We start from the raw sequence: 23,778 nt of genomic DNA, 5'->3' as shown, positions 1-23,778 counted from the left end.
TCTTATCCTTACCATCAAAATATAATTACCATCAATATATCCTTACCATCAATATATCACAACCAACATCATTAACATTCTTATCCTTACCATCAATATATCCTTACCATCAATATATCCTTACCATCAATATATCACAACCAACATCATTAACATTCTTATCCTTACCATCAATATATCACAACCAATGTCATTAACATTCTTATCCTTGCCATCAATATATCACAACCAACATCATTAACATTCTTATCCTTACCATCAATATATCCTTACCATCAGTATATCACAACCAACATCATTAACATTCTTATCCTTACCATCAACATATCTCAACCAACATCATTAACATTCTTATCCTTAACATCAATATATCACAACCAACGTCATTAACATTATTATCATTACCATCAATATATCACAACCAAGTAGACTAGGTCTAACTATGATCATGAAACATCAGAAAGACTGGACATTCTTGTCAATCTATACCACTATATCACTACCATGATTAAGATATGCTTGTCAATCTATCACACAAGATCATTACCATGATATTGATATTCTTGTCAATCTATACCACTGTCTCACCACTTTGATATGGATATTCTTGTCACTCTATACCACTATATCACCACCATGATATATAGAAGTTCTTGTCACTCTATACCACTATATCATCACCTAGATATAGATATCCTTGTCACTCTATACCGCTATATCACCACCTTGATATGGATATTATTGTCACTCTATATCACAATATTGCCACCATATGGAAACTCTTGTCACTCTATACCACTATATTACCATCTTGATATGGATATTCTTGTCAGTCTATATCACTATATCAACCGCTCCGGTAGCCTATTAGAGCGTCCACCTCAGATGCGGGAGGTTGTGGGTTCGATCCCCAGCCGAATTATACCAAAGATTTACAAAAATGGTACTAACAGCTGCCTCGCTTGGCACTCAGCTTTAAGAGGTTAGTGTTAGGACTAATTGGACTGGTGTCAGGATAATGTGACTGGGTGGGACATCATGCTACATGTCTGCAGCATGATGCCCCAGTGCTAGACATCATTATAAACTGCCACACTGCAGACATCATAGCGATATGACTGAAACATTGTTAAAGCTACATTAAAAATCAAAATCACACACTCACACATACCACTATATCATCATCTTGATACGGATATTCTTGTCAATCTATACCACTATATCACCACCTTGATATGGATATTACTGTCTCTCTATACCACTATATCACCATTTTGCTATGGATATTATTGTCTCTCTATACACAGTATTGTAACCATATGGACAATCTTGTCAATCTATACCACTATATCACCACCTTGATATGGATATTATTGTCACTCTATACCACTATATCACCATCTTGCTATGGATATTATTGTCTCTATATACCACTATATCACCATCTTGCTATGGATATTATTGTCTCTCTATACACAATATTGTAAGCATATGGACAATCTTGTCAATCTATACCACTATATCACCATCTTGCTATGGATATTACTGTCTCTCTATACACAATATTGTAACCATATGGACAATCTTGTCAATCTATACCACTATATCACCACCTTGATATGGATATTATTGTCACTCTATACCACTATATCACCATCTTGCTATGGATATTATTGTCTCTATATACCACTATATCACCATCTTGCTATGGATATTATTGTCTCTCTATACACAATATTGTAAGCATATGGACAATCTTGTCAATCTATACCACTATATCACCATCTTGCTATGGATATTACTGTCTCTCTATACACAATATTGTAACCATATGGACAATCTTGTCTCTCTATACCACTATATCATCATCTTGACATGGATATTCTTGTCAATCTATACCACTATATCACCACCTTGATATGGATATTATTGTCACTCTATATCACAATATTGCCACCGTATGGAAACTCTTGTCACTCTATACCACTATATTACCATCTTGATATGGATATTCTTGTCAGTCTATATCACTATATCAACCGCTCCGGTAGCCTATTAGAGCGTCCACCTCAGATACGGGAGGTTGTGGGTTCGATCCCCAGCCGAATTATACCAAAGATTTACAAAAATGGTACTAACAGCTGCCTCGCTTGGCACTCAGCTTTAAGAGGTTAGTGTTAGGACTAATTGGACTGGTGTCAGGATAATGTGACTGGGTGGGACATCATGCTACATGTCTGCAGCATGATGCCCCAGTGCTAGACATCATTATAAACTGCCACACTGCAGACATCATAGCGATATGACTAAACATTGTTAAAGCTACATTAAAAATCAAAGTCACACACTCACACATACCACTATATCATCATCTTGATATGGATATTCTTGTCAATCTATACCACTATATCACCACCTTGATATGGATATTACTGTCTCTCTATACCACTATATCACCATCTTGCTATGGAAATTATTGTCTCTCTATACCACTATATCACCACCTTGATATGGATATTACTGTCTCTATATACCACTATATCACCATCTTGCTATGGATATTATTGTCTCTCTATACACAATATTGTAACCATATGGACAATCTTGTCAATCTATACCACTATATCACCACCTTGATATGGATATTCTTGTCAATCTATACCACTATATCACCATCTTGCTATGGATATTATTGTCTCTATATACCACTATATCACCATCTTGCTATTGATATTATTGTCTCTCTATACACAATATTGTAAGCATATGGACAATCTTGTCAATCTATACCACTATATCACCATCTTGCTATGGATATTATTGTCTCTCTATACACAATATTGTAACCATATGGACAATCTTGTCACTCTATACCACTATATCACCACCTTGATATGGATATTCTTGTCACTCTATACCACTATATCACCACCTTGATATGGATATTCTTGTCAATCTATACCACTATATCACCACCTAGATATGGATATTCTTGTCTCTCTATACCACTATATCATCATCTTGCTATGGATATTATTGTCTCTCTATACACAATATTGTAACCATATGGACAATCTTGTCTCTCTATACCACTATATCATCATCTTGATATGGATATCCTTGTCACTCTATACCACTATATCACCACCTTGATATGGATATTCTTGTCAATCTATACCACTATATCACCACCTAGATATGGATATTCTTGTCTCTCTATACCACTATATCACCATCTTGCTATGGATATTATTGTCTCTCTATACACAATATTGTAACCATATGGACAATCTTGTCTCTCTATACCACTATATCATCATCTTGATATGGATATTCTTGTCAATCTATACTACTATATCACCACCTTGATATGGATATTATTGTCACTCTATATCACAATATTGCCACCATATGGAAACTCTTGTCACTCTATACCACTATATTACCATCTTGATATGGATATTCTTGTCAGTCTATATCACTATATCAACCGCTCCGGTAGCCTATTAGAGCGTCCACCTCAGATGCGGGGGGTTGTGGGTTCGATCCCCAGCCGAATTATACCAAAGATTTACAAAAATGGTACTAACAGCTGCCTCGCTTGGCACTCAGCTTTAAGAGGTTAGTGTTAGGACTAATTGGACTGGTGTCAGGATAATGTGACTGGGTGGGACATCATGCTACATGTCTGCAGCATGATGCTCCAGTGCTAGACATCATTATAAACTGCCACAGTGCAGACATCATAGCGATATGACTGAAACATTGTTAAAGCTACGTTAAAAATCAAAGTCACACACTCACACATACCACTATATCATCATCCTGATACGGATATTCTTGTCAATCTATACCACTATATCACCACCTTGATATGGATATTACTGTCTCTCTATACCACTATATCACCATCTTGCTATGGATATTATTGTCTCTCTATACACAATATTGTAACCATATGGACAATCTTGTCAATCTATACCACTATATGACCACCTTGATATGGATATTCTTGTCTCTCTATACCACTATATCACCATCTTGCTATGGAAATTATTGTCTCTCTATACCACTATATCACCATCTTGCTATGGATATTATTGTCTCTCTATACACAATATTGTAACCATATGGACAATCTTGTCAATCTATACCACTATATCATCATCTTGATATGGATATTCTTGTCAATCTATACCACTATATCACCATCTTGATATGGATATTATTGTCTCTCTGTACCACGATATCATCATCTTGATACGGATATTCTTGTCAATCTATACCAATATATCACCACCTAGATATGGATATTCTTGTCTCTCTATACCACTATATCACCATCTTGCTATGGATATTCTTGTCAATCTATACCACTATATCACCATCTTGCTATGGATATTATTGTCTCTCTATAAACAATATTTTAACCATATGGACAATCTTGTCACTCTATACCACTATATCAACACTATGATATAGATATTCTTGTCAATCTATACCACTATATCACCACCATGATCTTAATGATTCCTGTAACATACTAAAAACATGATTGGAAGATCAAGGGTTAAATGATTGAAGATCAAGCTGTGATCCAACAAGTGAAGAAGTGAATACAGTGACAAGTTTTTCCGAATTTCTATGGATTTGTTATGGTTGTTATAGGGTTTAACGCCATTTTTCAGCACACGATAGGCTATACATGGCGGCCAGTATTAATGGTGGAGGAAGAACCCGGGAAAACCCCGGAAAGAACCACCGACCCACGAGAAGCTACCGGCAAGCTTTCTCACATACCCACATTAGCCGAATCCGAGACTCGAACCCACGCAGACAGAGGTGAGATGGCAGTGATCCGTAACGGAAAGCGCTTTAGACCACTCGGCCACTCGGGGCCCCCGAATTTCTATGGAATGGGTTGATTTACAGTGCTAACAATGACAAGAACTGAACCTTGATTGTAGTTTTCTCCAGATTATTTGGTTTCCACCACATAAAAAGCTATCCTACATCAACATCTGAGTTATTCAGAGTTTTCAATGTATTTAAAAGTGCTTAACTCTATTGGTTAAAGCGTGATTACAGTGACTACTCACATAGCATATCTGATGATGATCATAATATGTACAAACTTTTGCAGCAATCCCATCGAAAAAAGTATATCCATTCACAAAATTCTGTCATTTATGATATACTTAAGTGTACAAGAGAGAAATTTACAGGTGAAATATTTATTATCATTTGTCATTCCTATATTTTCAAATGTGAAAATACCAATATTTCTGTTAAAATATATTTCTTCAATAATACTTACCCAATCATAATAACTTAGGAGAACTGATACTACCTCACAAATCTGATCCTCCAATATTAAAACTTTTTAGCTAAAAAATAAATGTTATCTGCCCACCAAGGTGGCAGTTAGATAGGAATCTGCCCTTGATGCCAGTATTGGAGCCAAATCCTATGAAACTGCCAGTTACTAATGGAGTGGAAATCATGCTCTCTGTATGGAGGTAACTGCAGGTAGGGTTATGTGTATTATGATTGGGAAAGTTTTATCGACGAAACACCTTTTACTAAAAAAAATGGCTTCTTATTCAATTATGTTACCCATTCAGAATAAGTCAGACATGGAGGGAGATACATCCCCATTACCCTTGAGAGACCATCTCTGGTCCCCTAAGATATGCAAGACAGCTTTTAGATAATCCAACTAGAAAAACGAATCCATATGTTGATGTTGGTTAGTGGATTCAAAAGGGATACATTTTCCCTCCACAAGTCCAGTAGAGGCTGTGAAGCCACATCCCTATGAAGCTGCTGAATGACTCAAAAAGGTAACATTATGCATCATGAGTGGGAGGGCTGGATTTGTGAGGCAGTAATAGTTCTCTTAAAATATTATGACTGGGTAACATATTTGAAAAAGAAAAAGAATTCCCATCATAATACACTATGCTTGATTTTGTGTGCCCACGTAAGTTATACTTGCAATAAGAAAAACAAGCACTTTATGAGCTATAACAAATAAATAGATAACACTTTACCTTTCAGGCATGGAATTACTTTTGATGCCAAAGAAATCTGACCCAACACCACACACTTCTCTATGAAGTTATTTCCTGTGTGCTACCTTGACAGCACCGTTAAAAACTTAGATTTCTACATTGCTGAATCCAACATATGTTGAGGTCATATAGTGTGTAATAGTATATAAAATGTAAAAATGCAAAAGATAAGGTCATCTCTACCTACCATTCAGTTGTAAATACTGTTATGATCAGCCAATGAATAACGTTGAAAGTGATGTGAAATAATGGAAATGGTGTTGAGAGTGGTGTGCTGAAGAGTAAGTTTAATCTTCTAAGCTTGCATTCAGGTACAAGTCTGGCATATAATTAAAGGACAATTTCTGTAAAAATTTGCTTCAGCTTCTGGACGATAAACAATGATGACCATAACATTTCCTAAAATTTGTGGTGATCCAATGAAAACTAAGATTCGCTGAATTCATAAAAATGCATTCAGCTGAATTCGTAAAAATGCATTAAGCTGCAAGTGAAAAGGACAATAACTCATAACAACCATAGTACCAAAGTATCTTCAGTATATTTACCAAGTTTCATGGCAATTCATCAAAAGGACTGATGCGCTGACATCATTGTGTGAAGGATGGAATAACATATGGTATATTTCCCATAAACCCCTCAGGCTAGTGAATAAAAATGAAACATGTCTGCATGAAACAGATGCCCTTGGTGTAAATGAAGAAGCTGTGCTCAATATGCAAGAGCAAAGTTCCAAGTCAAAAACGGCCAAAACTCTGTCAAATTTTGGGAGAAATATGTGAAAATCAAGCCTAATCTGGGCTTTTTGGTTCCAATCCATAAAGTCCTTCAAAAGTAATTCAGCAGATACAAAATTTATGTCACAGACCCCGACGTCTATGGATAACATACAACACAATCCCCCTCCACAATGTGACAGGGGATTACTTATACCTGAGTGGACTTGGTAAAGGCCTTTAAAGCAGCTGTATAACTCCCCCGGTACAGATATGCTTCAGCTAGACACTCCCATACATGGCTAAAATGAAGGCAAAATAAGAGGGAGTATAGAATATATAAATCTATAAACATGTACATTTATTCCCATCTTAACATCATGCTATAAACAGTTTATAATGTATTTGTGACTTAGGATTGAGCAACCATAAATACATTTACAAATAAAAAAATTCTATACTTCCCAGACCATCTGGAATACTCCATGATTCTTATAACAATCTGACAAAATTAAGTGAGAAAAACTTAAAAACTCCTTCAGCTAATCAATAGTTTTCTTCATTACTATCTTTTTTGTGAACACACACACAAACATGGAAATGGAGACAAATATATCCCTAAGTCTGTCCAAGAAGTATCACATATATGGGAAAATATTTGAAACCAGTCATATTATCATGGCAAATCCAAACACTTCCTTCCCAACCCCAACCAACCCAGATATCTGCCCCATCCCATTCCTGATCATTACAAAGGGGCCTCAACAAAAAATCTACTACATATAATGTATTCCCAACCACTATGACTGCAAGTACAAGGGTTTTGTTCAAAACTTATTAAAAAATGTCACTGCATTTGCTATTCTTATATGTGTTTGATCTTTGACAACACCACCCCACCCAATCCCAAGTGGAGGGGTCCCAAGAATCATACCCCTCTCTATCAAATGAGCAGCCATCAAAGTTTAGTGAATTTCCACCAAGAAGTTTAGAAGATTAAATAATGGATGAAGCAGATGGACTGATGAACAACACATTATCCAGCTAATAGAGTGTGGGGATAACGTACTATCTCAACAATTACGTGACAAATATAATCTCTGTGGGGATAATATAAAGTCTCAACAGTTATGTGACAAATATAATCTCTATGGGGATAATGTAAAGTCTCAACAGTTATGTGACAAATATAATCTCTGTGGGGATAATGTAAAGTCTCAACAGTTATGTGACAAATATAATCTCTGTGGGGATAATGTAAAGTCTCAACAGTTATGTGACAAATATAATCTCTGTGGGGATAATGTAAAGTCTCAACAGTTATGTGACAAATATAATCTCTGTGGGGATAATGTAAAGTCTCAACAGTTATGTGACAAATATAATCTCTGTGGGGATAATGTAAAGTCTCAACAGTTATGTGACAAATATAATCTCTGTGGGGATAATGTAAAGTCTCAACAGTTATGTGACAAATATAATCTCTGTGGGAATAATGAAAAGTCTCAACAGTTATGTGACAAATATAATCTCTGTGGGGATAATGTAAAGTCTCAACAGTTATGTGACAAATATAATCTCTGTGGGGATAATGTAAAGTCTCAACAGTTATGTGACAAATATAATCTCTGTGGGGATAATGTAAAGTCTCAACAGTTATGTGACAAATATAATCTCTGTGGGGATAATGTAAAGTCTCAACAGTTATGTGACAAATATAATCTCTGTGGGGATAATGTAAAGTCTCAACAGTTATGTGACAAATATAATCTCTGTGGGGATAATGTAAAGTCTCAACAGTTATGTGACAAATATAATCTCTGTGGGGATAATGTAAAGTCTCAACAGTTATGTGACAAATATAATCTCTGTGGGGATAATGTAAAGTCTCAACAGTTATGTGACAAATATAATCTCTGTGGGGATAATGTAAAGTCTCAACAGTTATGTGACAAATATAATCTCTGTGGGGATAATGTAAAGTCTCAACAGTTATGTGACAAATATAATCTCTGTGGGGATAATGTAAAGTCTCAACAGTTATGTGACAAATATAATCTCTGTGGGGATAATGTAAAGTCTCAACAGTTATGTGACAAATATAATCTCTGTGGGGATAATGTAAAGTCTCAACAGTTATGTGACAAATATAATCTCTGTGGGGATAATGTAAAGTCTCAACAGTTATGTGACAAATATAATTTCTGTGGGGATAATGTAAAGTTTCAACAGTTATGTGACAAATATAATTTCTGTGGGGATAATGTACTGTCTCAACAGTTATGTCACAAATATAATCTCTGTGGGGATAATGTAAAGTCTCAACAGTTATGTGACAAATATAATCTCTGTGGGGATAATGTAAAGTCTCAACAGTTATGTGACAAATATAATTTCTGTGGGGATAATGTAAAGTCTCAACAGTTATGTGACAAATATAATCTCTGTGGGGATAATGTAAAGTCTCAACAGTTATGTGACAAATATAACCTCTGTGGGGATAATGTAAAGTCTCAACAGTTATGTGACAAATATAATCTCTGTGGGGATAATGTAAAGTCTCAACAGTTATGTGACAAATATAATCTCTGTGGGGATAATGTAAAGTCTCAACAGTTATGTGACAAATATAATCTCTGTGGGGATAATGTAAAGTCTCAACAGTTATGTGACAAATATAATCTCTGTGGGGATAATGTAAAGTCTCAACAGTTATGTGACAAATATAATCTCTGTGGGGATAATGAAAAGTCTCAACAGTTATGTGACAAATATAATCTCTGTGGGGATAATGTAAAGTCTCAACAGTTATGTGACAAATATAATCTCTGTGGGGATAATGTAAAGTCTCAACAGTTATGTGACAAATATAATTTCTGTGGGGATAATGTACTGTCTCAACAGTTATGTCACAAATATATTCTCTGCGGGGATAATGTAAAGTCTCAACAGTTATGTGACAAACATAATCTCAGGTTCATCAAAGAAAAGAAAACTGAGGCATCTCTCCAGCAATCAATCATTAAATAAGTATGAAATCAGCAGCAACTTTAAGCTTGTACACTAATCCATCTGCAAAGCAGTTGGCTTTGTCAATATTTTTTTACAATTATATTTACAGCAGTGACCATATAAATTTACAATAACCTGTTGCTTTGATACTGGTATTTTTAAAAGAAAATTATGATAGGAAGCAAAAGACATAATTCATGAAATGTTTATATGGACTTGCATAAAAACAAGTCAGGAAGGGTCTGGAGGATATAAAATTTTAACTATTACTTTATATACAGGTAGTGTACACCAGTCTGTTAACACATACAATCTGCATCAAAAAATATAAACATTTATGTGAACAAAATATGAAATGGACCATAAAAAGGGTTGTCTGTTCTGCTGTATATGTACCAGACATACTAACTTGTAAGTCAAGTCATACTGCAAACAACACTGAACATAATATGCCATCACACAGTGCGCTGGCAGCTCAGGGTCTATGTTGTTTGTTCTACTGACTGCTCCTTACAAACTGTATAGACCTAGCCCTATTCTGCTTGCAGACATATTCACTAATAGTGTCATTCAAATGCTGCAAGTTGCAGAGGTCCTATTATTTCCATGTTTATCTTTAGTATACTTCTTCAGTGTCTAGATTTTGAATATCACATCTGCAATGTAACAGGAGTCAATTCTTGTTTATATGCAGTCTTTAACTTAAGTTTCCTGAAGAAAACAACACTGACTCACCAATCTTTGAAAACAAAGAATTATTCATTTGGATTACACAAGTACTTGATCATGAGGCATGAAAATTTTCAAATAGGTTATTTTCATTCCAGATACCTACATTAATGAAACTTAAAAATTTGACCTGAATTTGAAACTTTTCATCTGTGCAGATTTTCAATTTTAATAACTATCTTGGATTTGTGAACATTTTTCTTTTGCTCAATAAGTTTTGTAAATAATGATGTGGCAATGTGTCTTACAGTAAACATCAGATGTCCATGAAGAACTTACTTGTCATTAGGATCAGCCCTGAGAGCTGACTGAAATGAGGTCACTGCTGTAGATGGGTTCTCATGTTTGACTTGATATAGACCAAGGCGTAGCCATGCCCACTTTGCACTGCAACAAAATTGTAGATCTTCTTTTGAATATTCCTAGTTAAAAATCTGAACTGAGACAAAAACATGGACTTTAATTTTTAAAGGTCATTCAAATTTAAAAATTTGCAGTGAAACTTAATCCTTCATGTGCTGTATGTACCTCCAATTTAAAACTCCAAAAATAATGTACATTGTCCTTATAATATTTTTACTATATATATATATATATATATATATATATATATATATATATATATATATATATATATATATATATATAAAATACATCTTTGAAAGACCTTCAATGAGTAAGTGTATTATAAAGTAGAACAAATTCTTTTAAAAGAAAACAAACAACTGGGATGTCCCAACATTTCTTAGTAATGCAAAATTCTTAAAAATGGAAAGCAATGCAATAAGTTCATTTAAAAATGATGTAAAAAAAAATTATATTTGGAAATACCCTTAATCCAATTTAAAAGTTATTATGCACGGTACGGAACTGATTTAGCAGAGAACACCTCATTTTTTTTAAATTTCAAAAGTGATGGGGTTCAAAAACGTGACTACAATATCACAGGTCAGGTGATAGCAAAGTAGATGCAAATTCTGGCTGACAGTTGCGGTGAAAGGGCAAAGGTACTAAGAGATATTTATTTATGAAATATAAATTCATTTGTTGTGTACATATATGCATAATGGATTTTATCATTTATGGATACGAGTTCTAAAAAAGTCAAATGAAGACCATTATTTAATTATATAATCCAATTTATGTCTAGCACTCACAATGTGTGCAACAGCAAAGTAGGTGCCAGCTCCTTTCCATATATTAGCATATGCATCTATTATAAGTGAGTTACATAAAAGAAGTAAAGCTTCCTAACTTGAATCACACACCCAGGCTAATGAAGTTGAATATCTTGCAACAGATAATTCCTCAATTAACACTATGTCCAGATCAAGGTGGAAAGAAGTCAAACAAAAAATATACAAAACGAAAAATTTAAAAGTTTCATGAAAACATACAGTTAATTTTTGATAATATCAAGCACTTTTCATAAAATGTATATTTATCTATAAAGTATAGTACTTAGTATGTTTAGGCATCTCACACCCAAAAGGCATACTAAACAAAGATAACAACAAAAATGGGTAAATTCCTTAAAATTACAAAGTCAAATTATAAATCACCCTCCTTTTTAAAAATTCCAAGTCCTTATCTGGAGCATAACACTGGCTTCAAAATGGCTACCCCCGCCCCAATTTCTTTCTTAAAATCCACTTGAAAATATTGGGAGCTGTGGTAGCTCAGTTGGTAGAGTGATGGACTACTAATCCAAAGGTCACAGGTTCAAAACCCACTAAGGCCAGCTTGGGATGGCTACCTTAATGCTTTGTTTGTCCTTGGGAAAGATATTTAGCCTCAGCATGATATAGCTCATAATGTGTTAAAAGTGCCATTAAACCCATAAACCACTTTCCATGAAACATATAATTCAAATTCAGGATATTCACTGTTGCCCTCATCCACTCAAATGCCAATTACCAAGCATTGTTCAACTTGTTGCAATAAGCATTGACCAAATAAAAAGAGAAAAGCAAAAAAAAAACAAGATGCTCTTAAATATTCCTTACATAACATCTTGAAAAATGCAATAACAATTAAACAAGACAAAAGATACAAGTGCTTAAGCAAGTGTTTCTGCTAAAATTATTTTTGGTCAGTGTCTCATTTTTTCTCCATCTCTACTAAAAGTTGGCTGACTTTCTATAAAAGACTGAAAATACATCATGGACTACCATTCATTCCGTTATTACTTTCAATACCTTAATAAATATCCTGCCTTTGGCCTTGAATGCTCAACATCACACTAACAAGGTAATACAGTTACAGATGCATATACTTGTTTGTAAGTCGATACTTTTTTAAACTTAAAATTGTAGTCCCACATCTGTCTGTGTGCATTTGACCGTAATCCCTTAGCACAATCATTGTTTTCCCATATGACATCCCTTTGATTGAGTAATGCATATGATACTTGTTCAGTACCAAGTAACAATGGGTGTTTCGTTTAACTTCCTGTCATCTTGCTTTCGCAGACTGTATGATTGAAGTGTCATTTACAGAGCCCAAGCTCTGTCTCCACATAAGCTCCCATGACAGTAAAGACAAGGAATCAGAGTTGGTTGATACTGTGATGACTAGACGATGATAGAGGATTTCAGAACTTTATTTGGTCACTTGGACAGTGAGGATTAATTCTTGGGCTTTGTACCAGATAATATTAGCCAGTGATATTTATAGGATCCAGTGAATCACAAATGTGTGGACTGTACTTGCGTTGTTTCTTTGTAAGAATTAACCTATTATAGGCAGACCTGCCAACACTGAAAAAATCAAAATCAGGAAAATCACCATTAAAAATCAAGAGGCAGGGTAAAAAATCAGGAGGTACAAGAGTAAGGTGTATATATCATGATAACGATGTATATTTTTTTATTTCAGCCCACTGAATGTTGCAGATTTGCATTTCTGCAAAAGTTCATCATTTATTTGTCCTTGGGTGCCAAATTTGCTAACAAGAATAGCTTCCAGGGTTGATGCTGACAGGCTGGCTGTTTGAATAGTTCTGTTTTTTTCTGACCATTGAGAATGCTCTCTCAGCATTGCTGTTGCTGTGCGGTATTGAAAGTACTGATAGCATTACTCTCCCTAGGGTTGGAAACAACAGTTGGCCAGATCCATCCTTTTTTTTCCCAAAAGCAACCCACTGATGATCTGCTCTTTCCATATTCAATTCTGTGTCTAAATTGTAGCTTTGGTACAGCTGAAACTCTCTCTGTAGATCATCAGTGTTGATTCCTTCCATTCAGCTGGAGAAAAAGGCCAGGTCCTTAAATGATGCTAGAGATCGTTTAGCCACATCTGCAATGCTTGCATGAATGAGTAAGTCATTCTTTAATGGAAATTTTTCCTTCATGTATGACAGTGATTTGATCAGAAACGCCCTACAGTGCATTCTTGTCTGTAACTGTGCTTCATTATTCATCTTCTCTAGAAGTTTGTTGGTTGCCTCACCCATGTACAAGTCCTGAGAATGAATGTACAAACTTTCATCAATTGCTGTGATGTCTGTCTTGTCAACAATGTACTTTGGCTTCATAACAATAGAAAGGAATTCTCGATACATAGATAGTAGAATGTCTCTGGTCTTGTGAATTAGGGGCTTGTCATGCTGTAGAACTTAGTTGGTTCTGTCAAAACTGTTCTGAATCCAGCTTAAAAACTGGCAATATGCAAGGGTACATCTTGACAATCTCTTTGTATTTGTGGATGAAAACCGGAAATGATCCAAATCAAGCCGGATATGGTAAAGTACTAAGAAACATACCAGACACAGAAAAACCAGATACAGAAACAGAGAAACGGAAAATGCCATTTTTGTAAAAATAAATACGGATTTTATTTTTTTTTCTCTCGAGGAGCTGAAAAATCGGGAGTTTTTCTTAAAAATCGAAGAATCGGGAGATAGGTCCAAAAATCAGGATTCTCCCGATTTTTTCAGTAGGGTTGGCAGGTCTGTATAGGATATTGTCAATCAAATCATTCCGTGCTATCACTTTTATACTGGTAAGTGACATATAACAGAACTCATGGATTTATCGTACAAATGGATTTTAAACAAATGTCAAGTATCATGGATTTTATGAGATCAAGATGGACACAGTTTAAGTAGTCAATGTATCTGTGACATATATCGCTCAATAATATAACTAGATTTTACACTGGTTTTATCTTTATTTTTACCATTAAGGCACAAATTAAAAAGGGATTCATTGCTTGGTGATCAGGGCACAAATTAACAAGGGAGTAACTGTTAGATAATCAGGGCACAGATTAACAAGGGAATGGTTGCTAAGTAATCAGGTCACAGATTAACAAGGGAGTAATCACTAGATAATCAGGGCATAAGATTAACATGGGAGTAATCGCAAGATAATCTGGGCACAGATTAATAAGGAAATAGGTGTTTTATGTTTTTTGATCTTTTTAAACATAGCTTTAACATTTTTAGTCATATCGCTATGATGTATGCAGTGTGGTAGTTTATAGTGATGTCTAGCACTGGGGCATCATGCCCCAGACATGTAGCATGATGTCCCACCCAGTCACATTATCCTGAAACCAGGTAGACCAGTAATAACACTAACATCTTAATGCTGAGCACCAAGCAAGGCAGCTTCTAGTACCATTTTTATTTGTTTTAGGTATTACTTGGCTGGTGTTCGATCCCAAGTCTTCCGCATCTGAGGCTTACACTCTAACCATTTAGGCCACTGAACAGTCCAACAAAGGAGTGGTAACTAGATAATGATGGCACAGATTAATAAGGGAGTGGTTGCTAGATAATCTGGGCATAGATTAACAAGGGGTGGTTGTTAGATAATCGGGGCACAGATAAACAAGGAGTGATGTATCTAAAAAATCAGAGTATGGACTAAACCTGTAGCAGATTTCTATGAAAAAATTCACTGAATCTAAATCTACCAAAACGTTCTTAAACATACAATTGTGCAGTGATACTCAATTGGACAGGACCATATTTAGGATATCAAAAGCACCAATGGCAGTGTTACGGGGTACAAAAGTTGCAAACAATAACATCCAACACAAAGTATATTCCCAGCCAATTTTTAATGTTCACCCAAGCTAGGGCTCAAGACGACTGCTCTTTACAGAGAACAATTCTTTAGTTTTACACCAGGGCAATAGTTTATCAAAACAACAGTGAAGACAACTGCAGACTCCAACTCCAATGGGTCAGAATCTTTATCAGTATCAGATGTGAACTAGGTAGAATTTGTTTCTAACATTACCATATCTGACCGCTTAAAATCCATTAACTAAAACTATCATGTACACCACTGTCTCTTGTCTTAATGATAATCAAATATTTATACAAATAAATTAGAGGGAAATGTTAAGCATTAATATGACGGCAACACCTTCCCCCTTAAGAGAAAACTAGTTTTCGAACAAAATTATAAAGGATGGACAAGCAAGATCGAAGGGTTAATATTTGTCTGTATACAGTTCTGTGCAATTACCTTACTTCAAGAAATTTAAAAGTTCTAGCTTCTCCCTGGCAATTAGAGTTCTATCAAATAGCATACAGTGCAAGCATTCAATGAGTCGCTAAATATTTCCATATTCCGAATACAACATTTAGCATAACATCTAAAACAAACATTTTGGATTCACTTAAAATCAAACTGATGTGCATTACGAAAGTACTTAATTAGTAGACAAGCTATAATACACATTATCATATGGGTCTTAATTCAGATAAGTCCAACAAGAATGAACACTAAAACACATAGTCTTAGACTCCAGCACGTGACAATCCATCAGCATTTGCATTCTCTGCTCCCCGACGGTGTTTGATCGTGAACTCATATGGTTGCAGACACAGGGACCATCTCAGAAGCCGTTGGTTTTTTCCTTTGTTTTGGCTTAGCCAGGTTAATGGGTTATGGTCAGTTTCAACACTGAATGGAGCACCACACAAGTAGTAGTGAAGAGATTCTATCGCCCATACTATCGCAAGGCATTCTTTCTCAATTGTAGAATAATTCTGCTCCCTGGGCAATAGTTTGCGGCTGAGATACGCTATCGGGTGTTCGTCCTTATTGTCATTGTACTGACTCAAAACAGCTCCAATGCTCGCATCACTTGCATCCGTTTGCAGTACAAATGGGCGTTCAAAAACAGGATTGATCAGGATAGGTGCCTTTACAAGTGCATTCTTCAAATCACTGAATGACTTAACAGCTGTCTCATCCCATGTAACACGATTTGGCTGACCCTTCCTTGTCAAAATACAAAGCGGAGCCGAGAGCTCAGCGAAATTCCTGATGAATTTTCTATAATAGCCCACCATTCCTAGAAAGGATCGAACCTCTTTCTTTGTTTTCGGAAGTGGGAAGTCAACCATAGCTTTGACTTTGCTGTGGTCTGGTTTAATTTGCCCTCCGCCAACAACGTGACCAAGGCAAACAATAGTATCCTTTCCAATGTCACACTTGGAAGGTCTAACTGTCAGATTGTTTTCTCGCAATCTCTCCAAGACTGCTCGTAGATCCTGAAGGTGGTCATCCCAGGTCTCACTATAAATAATGATGTCATCAAAGTAAGATGCAACATTACGTAATTTGGCCAGCAACAGGTCCATCATGCGTGAAAATGTAGCAGGTGATGTTTTCATCCCGAAAGGCATAACGGTAAATTCATAAAGTCCAAAGGGTGTCACAAAAGCAGATTTCTCCTGCGCTTCTTTTGACAGAGGTACCTGCCAGTAACCTTTGGTCATATCGAGTTTGCTAATATATTTTGCATTTCCCAACTTCTCAAAAAGTTCGTCTATCCTCGGTGTAGGATAGGCATCAAAGAGTGTGACATTGTTCAATTTTCGGTAATCAACACAAAGTCGCAGACTTCCATCTTTCTTTTGAACAAGTACAATTGGTGAACTCCATGGGCTTGTAGATGGTTTTATCAATTCTTGCTGTAACATTTCGTCTACTATAGCTCTGACTTCAGCCCTTTTTGCATGGGGAATACGATAGGGTTTCTGCGTGATTGGAATGTCTGTTGTTGTTCGAATGTTGTGAGTGATCAAGTTGGTTTTGCCTGGTTTTGAAGTTAGCACGTCTTCAAACTCCGAGCATAATCTTCGCACCTGTTCTCGCTGTTCTTTCATCAGTCTACCATTCAGACTGATTTTGTCCAAACTCTCCATGTCGGCCAGTGGGAATTCAATCCGTCCTCCTCCATCAAATTCATCACACACAGTTGCTGATAACAGTACAGCTCTCTTGTACTGACGTAATAGATTACTATGGTAGGTTACTTGTCCTCGCCTACCACCAATGTTAATCTTGTAATTAACGTCATTAACCTTACTAATGACACGATAAGGTCCCTTCCAGTGAGCTTTCATCTTCGATGCATCAGATGGCAACAAAACTAGGACCTCATCTCCCGGCCTAAATTCCCGTTTGGTAGCATTTTTGTCGTACCATGATTTAACTTTCTTGTGACACTCTGTCAGATTTTCTTTCACTAACTCACTTACATCAACCAATCTCTGGCGAATCGAAAGCACATGTTCAACAACTGACTTATGTGTCTCACCCTCACCGGTGAATAGATCCTTAAGAATCTCCATCGGCCCTCTTACTGGCCAACCATACAGCAGCTCAAACGGCGAAAAACCAGTTGCTTCATGTGGTACCTCCCTATAGCAAAACAGTGCATAAGGCAGCATCACATCCCAGTCTTCACCGTTCGTGGAACACAGTTTCTTCAAGACAGCTTTGAGTGTGCCATTCAATCTTTCGACCTTTCCATTGGATTGTGGCCTGTAAGGAGAAGTTGTGATCCCCTTGATGTTCAACATGTTGTAGAGTTCTTTCAGAAGTGTGCTTGTGAAGTTGGTACCTTGGTCTGTAAGGATAATCCTAGGTATACCAACCCGACTAAATAGGCCAATTAAGGTGTTGGCCACTGTCTTGGCATCAATGTCCTTCAAAGGAAATGCTTCCGGATACCTGGTAGCTTCATCTACTATGGTTAGTATATATTTGTTCCCCACCTTTGTGCGCTGTAGTGGGCCAACGATATCCATCGCAATCTTGACAAAAGGGTCAGACACAATTGTTGGACACACCATTGGAGCTTTCTCCTTCCCTGTTCTCCTTGCTGTCTTTTGACAGATGTCACAGGCCTGACAGTGCCTCTGAATATCCCCAAACATTCCTGGCCAATAAAATGCGGTTGTTATTCTTGCTTTCGTTTTCTCCCTTCCTAGATGACCAGCAAGCGGTCTATCATGTGCCAACTCTATCACTGCTTGACGTAACTGCTTTGGCAAAACTAATTGGATCCCATATTTTTCTCCATCCGACGACTTCCACTTCCGTTTTAAAATTCCATGCTCCCAGAAAAATGCATTGTCCATGCCTTCTACTTCACTTGCGGATGACAGGGCCTTTTCTCTTACTCCAGCCAACGAGCTGTCATTCTTTTGATACTGAGAAATTAATTCCACATTAACATTGTGCAGCTGATCAAGTGACAAGTTCTTGTCATCAGCCTCATCTTCACAATGGATGTCATCCTCATCCTCATCAAGACCATGATCACTATTTTCGTCCGAAAATAGCCTATCTAGATGCACATCATCCAATTCATGGGATCGGACCCCACATTCTTTTATTTTCCTTTCACTTTCTTCAGCGTCCTCTTTCTGTGCTCTTGCCTGGTTCCTCGTTACTACCATAGTCCTTTTTTTCCTACGTAGAATGTCCATACCCAGCAGCGCTTGTGCTGCCAAGTCAGATACCAGTCCAACCTGGACATGACCCTTGTAGTATGGCGTGTCTAATTCTACTATGGCTAATTTCGCCTCAAAAGGCTGTCCAATGGCAGTGTAGAGTGTCAGGTTCTGTCCTTCAAGGATACATGACTTATCGACAAGGTCGTCACGTATCAAGGTCATTTCTGCGCCTGTATCTTTAACAAATAATACTTCCTTGTTGTTCACTGTTCCCGGTACATTTATTAACCGTTCACCAATGGTATTCTGGACAAAGTAGGTTGCTTGATTTTGTTTTCTGCTGGGACAGTCACGCAAAACATGACCCTTCTGGTGACATTTATAGCACTTTTTGTCTCCATAGGATTTTTCTATCAAACCAGTTTTCTTGGACTGAGGTGAACTTGATGCTTGGTTATTTGCTTGTTGTCGGCTGTGCTTATGGTCGAACTTGCTGTCACTGATGGGCAAAACATAATCCTCAGCAGCATCGACAACAGAGCCATTGCCTTTATTGCGCCTTATCCACTGGGCCTGCACTGGTGGGAGAGCCTTCAAGAAGTATTCATCTGCTAAACATCTATGTGGATCACGACTATCAATGAACCGTGTTAAATACTGCTCTATACGTGCCATCAGACCTCTGTATGTTTCATTAGCATCCCTTCTTATGCTAACTAACTGGCTGAAATATTCATGAGGTCTTTTCCCAAACCTATTTATCAGGGCCTTTCTTAGCTCAACATAGCTTTTACTTGTTTGTTGTGCTACCTCTCTTGCCTCCCCTGTTAGCAGTGTTCTCAGTTGCAGGGTTTTCATTTCTTCGCCCCATTTGGCGTGATCAGCCACGGCATCAAATTCTGAGAGAAATGTAAGAATGTCTTCATTCGCTTGATGATTGTAAGTTTGAAGCTTGACTTTGAATGGGAGGCTCTCATTCCTTTTATCTATGTCTTTCTGATGTTTCACCCTCTCGATCTCTAACTCCAGCTCTTTAAGTTTAAGACTGTGCTCCATTCGCAACTTCTCCCTTTCAAAGTCTAATTTTTGTCTCTCAATTGCACATTCCCTCTCTAACTGTAACCGGTCACGTTCAGTTTGCTTTTTGATGTCTTTGGATGTTTTTAGTTTGCTCTGTGTTTTCTTTAGTTTTGTTACCGGTTGCTCTTCCTCTATTTCCATGTCATATGGTTCTTCACCACTGAAGTCTCCCTCAATATCTGTGAATTGCATCAAATTTGTTTGCTGTTTCCGTCTGGTTCTATCCCTTGCAATGCTGTGCTCTTCAACAATCGTTCCTACTTCCTCATCTATAACGCCACCTTGGGTTGTCATTTCAATCCTTATTTTGTTTATCCTTGGCTTAACAGGAATCTCACCCACACAAAGTTACAGAGTATATCCAATAGCAATTTACAGCTACACTACTCAGACAAAACTTTGGTACTTGTGCTGTTTCAATGTTACTGTCAAATTTCCAACAACTTTGCTTTCCCGCCGCTGCCACCAAAATTGTTACGGGGTACAAAAGTTGCAAACAATAACATCCAACACAAAGTATATTCCCAGCCAATTTTTAATGTTCACCCAAGCTAGGGCTCAAGACGACTGCTCTTTACAGAGAACAATTCTTTAGTTTTACACCAGGGCAATAGTTTATCAAAACAACAGTGATGACAACTGCAGACTCCAACTCCAATGGGTCAGAATCTTTATCAGTATCAGATGTGAACTAGGTAGAATTTGTTTCTAACATTACCATATCTGACCGCTTAAAATCCATTAACTAAAACTATCATGTACACCACTGTCTCTTGTCTTAATGATAATCAAATATTTATACAAATAAATTAGAGGGAAATGTTAAGCATTAATATGACGGCAACAGGCAGTCTTGCCTGACATCTATGAATGCAAAACTTTTATTTTTAAATGTCCTAACTGCCTCTCTACAATACCAATCAAGGTACAGACTGCAATAATCTTGACCAGTAAATAAATATAAGTTGAAAAGAGGCCAATTTAAAGATCTTACACCTATAAAGGGCAAGATACATATTTGCACATATATTTCTTCATGCAAACAAAATGCCCCAAACAGGATTATGTTTGTATTGTGTGATGTAGTTGGAAAAAAAAAGAACAAACTAGGACAGAAATTTAAGTAGTAAATTGGTCTCAAGTCAAACATAAAGCCTACATTAAATGATTATCAGTCAAACACAAAGCCTACATTAAATATGATTATCAATCAAACGCAAAGCCTACATTAAATATGATCATTAGTCAAACACAAATCCTACATTAAATATGATTATCAGTCAAACACAAAGCCTACATTAAATATGAGTGTCAGACAAACAAAAGCCTAAGATAAATATGATCATCAGTCAAACATAACACCTACATTAAATATGATTATCAGTCAAACAAAAAACCTACATTAAATATGATTATTAGTCAAACAAAAAGCCTAAGTTAAATATGATCATCAGTCAAACAAAAACCTACATTAAATATGATTATCAGTCAAACAAAAAGCCTATATTAAATATGATTATCAGTCAAACAAAAACCTACATTAAATATGATTATCAGTCAAACAAAAAGCCTAAGTTAAATATGATCATCAGTCAAACACAATGCCTACATTAAATATGATTATCAGTCAAACACAATGCCTACATTAAATATGATTATCAGTCAAACAAAAAGCCTAAGTTAAATATGATCCTCAGTCAAACACAAAGCCTGCATTAAATATGATTACCAGTCAAACAAAAAGCCTACATTAAATATGATTATCAGTCAAACAAAAAGCCTACATTAAAAATGATTATCAGTCAAACAAAAAGCCTACATTAAAAATGATTATCAGTCAAACACATCTTTATTTTGTGACTTCCACTTGGGACTAGTTTTCCTCATACCTTCCTGCACTTGCTTTCCCTGTGACATCAAGAAGCAATGAATGAGCATCCTCCTGAAAGTAAACCAAAAGTACAGGTACTTGTTTGTATGTATGTTAACCAAGAAAGTATTAAGTTTTCATTAGAGCTGAAATTATATAATAAATTATCAAGTGAATTTGTACGAAACCTGCATTACTGATTTCAGTTATAGAATGGAAAAGGAGAGTAGGACATATACAAATGTACATATTCTAACCCTGTATTGCTGATTTCAGTTACAGAATGGAAAAGGGCCCCTGAGTGGCCGAGTGGTCTAAAGCACTCTCCGTTACGGATCATTGCCATCTCACCTCTGTCTGCCTGGGTTCGAGTCTCGGATTTAGCCAATGTGGGTATGTGAGAAAGCTTTGTAAATAAGAAGGTCGAATTTTGTTTACGACTAATCCCTGCAGCTTGGACACGATTTACATGTGCAACAAACTCAGACCAAACTGCTCTTCACACTGCAGATATGCTAGAAAATCATTCGACAAATTAGCCGTAAGTGGATTGTTGGTGTTGTTGTGGTCCTTTTCCGAGCGGGCACGACTTAGCAAAAGTAACAATCCTGCCTGGGTCAAGTGACACGACCTCAAAGAAACATTTAGTTCATTGATCTGTCAAAATACAAATGTTCAGTGAGTCATAATAATAATCAATTTAATTTAGAACGCCATGAAGACCGATTGCTAGCCAATTAATATGATATAAAACTTGCAAGGATAAACCCTCGAATCAACTCATTCACCAATCATAAAAAGTAATTTAGCATTTTAAACAGTTTCCAGCGCTGACGCCATTTCAAACGCAAGCGAAAGAAATTGAGATAGAACCAAGTCAATGTTCACTTTGAATGCATAATGCATAACCAAATAAATGCATAATTCAATGAAGAAAAAAAATCGATTTCTTGGTTGCCAAAATAGCTTACTAAATTAAAGTATTTAAACTTAGCTTGTGAATTCATTGTTACTTCTTTGAAGATAAATTGATTGTTGACAACTTGTTTCATTCGTCTCCTCTGACGCAGTACTGGATAAGTATTATATAAACCAGTCCAACGGCTAATGATAAACCAAAGAAAAATATGCTGGCATAGAACTGAATGGAGACTCATTCCAAAATGGGGGGCCCTGAGTGGCCGAGTGGTCTAAAGTGCTCTCTGTTATGGATCACTGCCATCTCACCTCTGTCTGTGTGGGTTTGAGTCTTGGATTCAGCCAATGTGGGTATGTGAGAAAGCTTGCCAGTAGCTTCTCGTGGGTCGGTGGTTCTTTCCAGGGTTTTCCCGGGTTCTTTCTCCACCATTAATACTGGCCACCATGTATAGCCTATCGTGTGCTGAAAAATGGTGTTAAACCCTACAACAATAACAACAACAGAAAGGAAAAGGAGAGTAGGACATCTACAAATGTACATATTCTAACAAAGAGTTTTTGTTACACTGGTGACCTTGGTATACACAAGTTTAGTCTGAAGTCTGAAACATTAAATACAACTTGTTTTACCTTTATTTCAATTCCCATTAATATGTAGTGCTATGGGAC

At 36.5% G+C, this 23,778-nt stretch overlaps 1 protein-coding gene across 1 annotated transcript in view; it reads right to left on the bottom strand.

Moving 5' to 3' along the window:
• LOC149801921 (tetratricopeptide repeat protein 37-like) overlaps positions 1–23,778 on the bottom strand; it is a 160,982-nt gene that overhangs the window by 73,620 nt on the left and 63,584 nt on the right. Inside the window, exons 16-18 of the mRNA XM_089956305.1 lie at positions 22,211–22,263; positions 10,811–10,918; positions 7,008–7,092 (exon numbers count right to left, since the gene is read on the bottom strand). Of these exons, the coding sequence (XP_089812431.1) occupies positions 7,008–7,092; positions 10,811–10,918; positions 22,211–22,263 (246 nt within the window). The remainder of the gene's footprint in view (positions 1–7,007; positions 7,093–10,810; positions 10,919–22,210; positions 22,264–23,778) is intronic.

The sequence above is a fragment of the Sinohyriopsis cumingii genome, chromosome 4 (genome assembly GCF_028554795.1).
Source record: "Sinohyriopsis cumingii isolate HCF-2022 chromosome 4, ASM2855479v2, whole genome shotgun sequence".
Classification (NCBI taxonomy): domain Eukaryota; kingdom Metazoa; phylum Mollusca; class Bivalvia; order Unionida; family Unionidae; genus Sinohyriopsis; species Sinohyriopsis cumingii.
Note: the sequence above shows the minus strand (reverse complement) of the source record. Positions and strands in the feature narration are given on the sequence as shown.